At 55.3% G+C, this 6,220-nt stretch overlaps 1 protein-coding gene across 1 annotated transcript in view; it reads left to right on the forward strand.

Moving 5' to 3' along the window:
• The window catches only part of LOC122544862 (fish-egg lectin-like), a 60,368-nt gene extending 54,786 nt beyond the window's left edge, over positions 1-5,582 (forward strand). The window contains exons 3-4 of the mRNA XM_087981081.1: positions 365-704; positions 5,310-5,582. Coding sequence (XP_087837207.1) covers positions 365-704; positions 5,310-5,451 — 482 coding nt within the window. The 3' untranslated portion in view covers positions 5,452-5,582. The remainder of the gene's footprint in view (positions 1-364; positions 705-5,309) is intronic.
• Positions 5,583-6,220: the final 638 nt, after the last annotated feature.

The following is a 6,220-nucleotide window of genomic DNA, read 5'->3' on the forward strand; positions in this document are numbered from 1 at the left end:
GGGAGTGCCGCACTGTCGGAGGGTCAGTGCTGAGGGAGTGCCGCACTGTCGGAGGGTCAGTGCTGAGGGAGTGCCGCACTGTCGGAGGGTCAGTGCTGAGGGAGTGCCGCACTTTCGGAGGGTCAGTGCTATCTCACTAACTGCACCTCCTGTGTTCACATCCAAATGCATTGTGGTCTTGGTCCATTGTTCCCCAGAGCCACCCAATGATATTTTCCCTTGAGTGCCTCTATTCTGAGTGATGGCGAGGGACCCTGGAAGATCCAATGATAGTGAACGAGACTGTGTTATCAAAAGGTGTAAAATCAAAAGGCCATTGCCCAGTTTCTTCAGGAGAATATAACACGTGTTCCCCCCCCAACAGGAGAGCTGACCCAGGTGGATGCTGGGGGGGACCAGATTTTGGTTGGAGTGGACAGACGCAATGATGTCTTCTGCTCCAACAAGGTGGCCGCAGTCTCAGCGGTCAATCACAACAGTCCGAGGTACAAGGTCATCCGGGGGAAGATGAAGTACTACTCGTGCGGGCCCCAAACCTGCTGGGGGGTCAATCCGGCCGGTCGCGTCTTCTGCCGGCTGAACGTCCACGCCAATTCGTGCACCGGCTCTCATTGGCGGAGGGTTGACGGCCGTTTCCTGATGGTGGAGGTCGGCACAGACGGCACTGTCTACGGCGTAGACAGCCGAGGTCGGGTCTTTCGCAGGTACAGCACTCCGAGTGCGGCGACATCGGGGGGAGGGGGTGCGGGAAGGGGAGGGGTTCCATTCCGAAAGCAGGTGACGCCCCCCTCCCCCCTCCCCCCCCCCGTCCCGATCGCGAATGAGCGGGTCCGGCCTGTACTCCATTCGGAAACGCAGGCCTTTCGGCCCACCCATGTCTGTGTGAACCGTGATACTGTCCCAAACTATCCCTGCCCACCGTCTGAATCCCGCTATTCCCTGTCCTGTCCGTGTGTCTGTCTAAAAGCAGCTTGAACCTTCCAGTCATAAGCTGCTTCACCAACTCCCCGTGACCAAACAGCGACCACCCTCTGGGTCAAATACTTCCCTCACACAAACAAGGCAAGTTTATCCAATCTCTCCTGATAGAGAACACACTCCAGTCCAGGCACCTTCCTGGGAGAAAGTGAGGACTGCTGGAGTTCATCCCAAGAACTCAGATTTCTCCAGTTACCTCATTTCCCCTCCCTCCACCTTGTCTCAGTCCCAACCCTCGAACTCAGCACCGCCTTCCTAACCTGCAATCTTCTTCCCGACCTCTCCGACCCCACCCCCACTCCGGCCTATCACCCTCATCTTAACCTCCTTCCACCTATCGCATTTCCAACGTCCCTCCCCCAAGTCCCTCCTCCCTACCTTTTATCTTAGCCTGCTGGACACACTTTCCTCATTCCTGAAGAAGGGCTTATCCCCGAAACGTCAATTCTCCTGTTCCCTGGATGCTGTTTGACCTGCTGCGCTTTACCAGCAACACATTTTCGGCTGTATCCTGGGAGACACAGTCATTGCCTCACTCTAACTCACACTCACACTCACTAGCTGTGTCACCAACACACTCATACAAAATGCAAAGGTCTGTACTGAGGGAGTGCCGCACTGTCGGAGGGTCAGTGCTGAGGGAGTGCTGCACTGTCGGAGGGTCAGTGATGAGGGAGTGCCGCACTGTCGGAGGGTCAGTGCTGAGGGAGTGCCGCACTGTCGGAGGGTCAGTGCTGAGGAAGTGCCGCACTGTCGGAGGGTCAGTGCTGAGGGAGTGCCGCACTGTCGGAGGGTCAGTGCTGAGGGAGTGCCGCACTGTCGGAGGGTCAGTGCTGAGGGAGTGCCGCACTGTCGGAGGGTCAGTGCTGAGGAAGTGCTGCACTGTCGGAGGGTCAGTGCTGAGGGAGTGCCGCACTGTCGGAGGGTCAGTGCTGAGGAAGTGCCGCACTGTCGGAGGGTCAGTGCTGAGGGAGTGCCGTACTGTGGGAGGATCAGTGCTGAGGGAGTGCCGCACTGTCGGAGGGTCAGTGCTGAGGGAGTGCCGCACTGTCGGAGGGTCAGTGATGAGGGAGTGCCGCACTGTCGGAGGGTCAGTGCTGAGGGAGTGCTGCACTGTCGGAGGATCAGTGCTGAGGGAGTGCCGCACTGTCGGAGGGTCAGTGCTGAGGGAGTGCCGCACTGTCGGAGGGTCAGTGTTTAGTGAGTGCCGCACTGTCGGAGGATCAGTGCTGAGGGAGTGCCGCACTGTCGAAGGGTCAGTGCTGAGGGAGTGCCGCACTGTCGGAGGGTCAGTGCTGAGGGAGTGCCGCACTGTCGGAGGGTCAGTGCTGAGGGAGTGCCGTACTGTGGGAGGATCAGTGCTAAGGGAGTGCCGCACTGTCGGAGGGTCAGTGCTGAGGGAGTGCCGCACTGTCGGAGGGTCAGTGCTGAGGGAGTGCCGCACTGTCGAAGGGTCAGTGCTGAGGGAGTGCCGCACTGTCGGAGGGTCAGTGCTGAGGGAGTGCCGAGGTATCAGAGGGTCAGTGCTGAGGGAGGGCCGCACTGTCGGAGGGTCAGTGCTGAGGGAGCGCCACACTGTCGGAGGGTCAGTGTGAGGTATTATGCCAGTGACAATTCGTGGGGGGAGCACATCAGTGAACGAGCTGATCTGTCTGAAGCCTCCTCACTGCAGGAGATGTCAGATCTTTCAATCGACCCTGGAATGGTAAGTCCCAGGATGATATGAGGATGGGGTCTACAAAAATCCAGCTGTTTCTCTGTATAGGTTAGGGTGGATTGGCCATGCTAAATTGTCCCATAGTGCCCAGGGATGTGTAGGTTAGGGTGGATTGGTCATGGGAAATTGTCCCATAGTGCCCAGGGATGTGTAGGTTAGGGTGGATTGGCCATGGGAAATTGTCCCATAGTGTCCAGGGATGTGCAGGTTAGGGAGGATTGGCCATGGGAAATTGTCCCATAGTGTCCAGGGATGTGCAGGTTAGGGTGGATTGGCCGTGCTAAATTGTCCCATAGTGTCCAGGGATGTGCAGGTTAAGGTGGACTGGCCATACTAAATTGTCCCATAGTGCCCAGGGATGTGTAGGTTAGGGTGGATTGGCCGTGCTAAATTGTCCCATAGTGTCCAGGGATGTGCAGGTTAGGATGGATTGGCCGTGCTAAATTGTCCCATAGTGTCCAGGGATGTGCAGGTTAGGGTGGATTGGCCGTGCTAAATTGTCCCATAGTGTCCAGGGATGTGCAGGTTAGGGTGGATTGGCCATGCTAAATTGTCCGATAGTGTCCAGGGATGTGCAGGTTAGGGTGGATTGGCCATGCTAAATTGTCCAATAGTGTCCAGGGATGTGTAGGTTAGGGTGGATCGGCCATGCTAAATTGTCCCATAGTGTCCAGGGATGTGCAGGTTAGGGTGGATTGGCCATGCTAAATTGTCCCATAGTGCCCAGGGATGTGCAGGTTAGGGTGGATTGGCCATGCTAAATTGTCCAATAGTGTGCAGGGATGTGCAGGTTAGGGTGGATTGGCCGTGCTAAATTGTCCCAGGGTGTGCAGGGATGTGCAGGTCAGGTTGGATTGGCCATGCTAAATTGTCCCATAGTGTCCAGGGATGTGTAGGTTAGGGTGGATTGGCCATGCTAAATTGTCCCATAGTGTCCAGGGATGTGTAGGTTAGGGTGGATTGGCCATGCTAAATTGTCCCATAGTGCCCAGGGATGTGCAGGTTAGGGTGGATTGGCCGTGCTAAATTGTCCCATAGTGTCCAGGGATGTGCAGGTTAGGGTGGATTGGTCATGCTAAATTGTCCCACAGTGTCCAGGGATGTGTAGGTTAGGGTGGATTGGCCATGCTAAATTATCCCATCGTGCCCAGGGATGTGCAGGTTAGGGTGGATTGGCCGTGCTAAATTGTCCCATAGTGCCCAGGGATGTGCAGGTTAGGGTGGATTGGCCATGCTAAATTGTCCCATAGTGTGCAGGGATGTGCAGGTTAGGGTGGACTGGCCATACTAAATTGTCCCATAGTGCCCAGGGATGTGTAGGTTAGGGTGGATTGGCCGTGCTAAATTGTCCCATAGTGTCCAGGGATGTGCAGGTTAGGGAGGATTGGCCATGGGAAATTGTCCCATAGTGCCCAGGGATGTGTAGGTTAGGGTGGATTGGCCGTGCTAAATTGTCCCATCGTGTCCAGGGATGTGCAGGTTAGGGTGGATTGGCCATGCTAAATTGTCCCATAGTGCCCAGGGATGTGTAGGTTAGGGTGGATTGGCCGTGCTAAATTGTCCCAGGGTGTGCAGGGATGTGCAGGTCAGGTTGGATTGGCCATGCTAAATTGTCCCATAGTGTCCAGGGATGTGTAGGTTAGGGTGGAATGGCCATGCTAAATTGTCCCATAGTGTGCAGGGATGTGCAGGTTAGGGTGGACTGGCCATACTAAATTGTCCCATAGTGCCCAGGGATGTGTAGGTTAGGGTGGATTGGCCGTGCTAAATTGTCCCATAGTGTCCAGGGATGTGCAGGTTAGGGAGGATTGGCCATGGGAAATTGTCCCATAGTGCCCAGGGATGTGTAGGTTAGGGTGGATTGGCCATGGGAAATTGTCCCATAGTGTCCAGGGATGTGCAGGTTAGGGTGGATTGGCCATGCTAAATTGTGCCATAGTGCCCAGGGATGTGCAGGTTAGGGTGGATTGGCCATGCTAAATTGTCCCATAGTGCCCAGGGATGTGTAGGTTAGGGTGGAATGGCCATGCTAAATTGTCCCATAGTGTGCAGGGATGTGCAGGTTAGGGTGGACTGGCCATACTAAATTGTCCCATAGTGCCCAGGGATGTGTAGGTTAGGGTGGATTGGCCGTGCTAAATTGTCCCATAGTGTCCAGGGATGTGCAGGTTAGGGAGGATTGGCCATGGGAAATTGTCCCATAGTGCCCAGGGATGTGTAGGTTAGGGTGGATTGGCCATGGGAAATTGTCCCATAGTGTCCAGGGATGTGCAGGTTAGGGTGGATTGGCCATGCTAAAGTGTCCCATAGTGCCCAGGGATGTGCAGGTTAGGGTGGATTGGCCGTGCTAAATTGTCCCATAGTGCCCAGGGATGTGCAGGTTAGGGTGGATTGGCCATGGGAAATTGTGCCATAGTGCCCAGGGATGTGCAGGTTAGGGTGGATTGGCCATGCTAAATTGTGCCATAGTGCCCAGGGATGTGCAGGTTAGGACCGATTGACCAGGTTATTCGTCTCGCTTGCGTTTCGGTGCGGTCCTGGGTCTGCGAGCGTTCGGCTGAGGGGCGGGTAAAACCCTCGACGCCGTGTTGACCCGCCTGCCTTTATTTTGCAGGGTTGGCACTTGCCGTTGCAGGCCTGAAGGGAGGAGATGGGTCCAAGTCCACTTCCTACGGAGGAGCTTCCGGCATGTGTCTGTTGACCTTGGAATCCTGTGGCTGGTGGAGAGGAACGGCAATGTTCTCCGATGCCGCTGACGGAGTGTGCTGCTGACTCCGAGGCGGATGGTCACCCGCGGCTGAATTGTGCTGGGGGTTGAATTTGAGAAGGAGACCCTCTGTGTGTCAGGACCTGTGTCTATGGGCATGCAAATAAAATGTGACCCTTACTCAGTCTCAGCCACTGTCATTCCGCCAAATACCCTTCAAGAGACGAAAGCTCTCCCTGAGGCACAGCACTACCCAGCCGAAGAGTAACCCACCCGGACACGTTACCCTACCCTGTTACTCTACCTTTACCCCGGAATTATGCACCTAACCTGCACATCCCTGGGCACTATGGGAAAATTTAGCATGGCCAATCCACCCTAACCTGCACATCCCTGGACACTATGGGACAATTTAGCATGGCCAATCCACCCTAACCTGCACATCCCTGGACACTATGGGACAATTTAGCATGGCCAATCCACCCTAACCTGCACATCCCTGAACACTATGGGACAATTTCCCATGGCCAACCCACCCTAACCTGCACATCCCTGGACACTATGGGACAATTTCCCATGGCCAACCCACCCTAACCTGCACATCCCTGGACACTATGGGACAATTTCCCATGGCCAATCCACCCTAACCTGCACATCCCTGGACACTATGGGACAATTTCCCATGGCCAATTCACCCTAACCTGCACATCCCTGGACACTATGGGACAATTTCCCATGGCCAATTCACCCTAACCTGCACATCCCTGGGCACTATGGGACAATTTAGCATGGCCAATCCACCCTAACCTGCACATCCC

This window comes from Chiloscyllium plagiosum, unplaced genomic scaffold, assembly GCF_037043375.1.
Source record: "Chiloscyllium plagiosum isolate Xiang-an unplaced genomic scaffold, Cpla_swu_hap1 HiC_scaffold_38, whole genome shotgun sequence".
NCBI lineage: Eukaryota > Metazoa > Chordata > Chondrichthyes > Orectolobiformes > Hemiscylliidae > Chiloscyllium > Chiloscyllium plagiosum.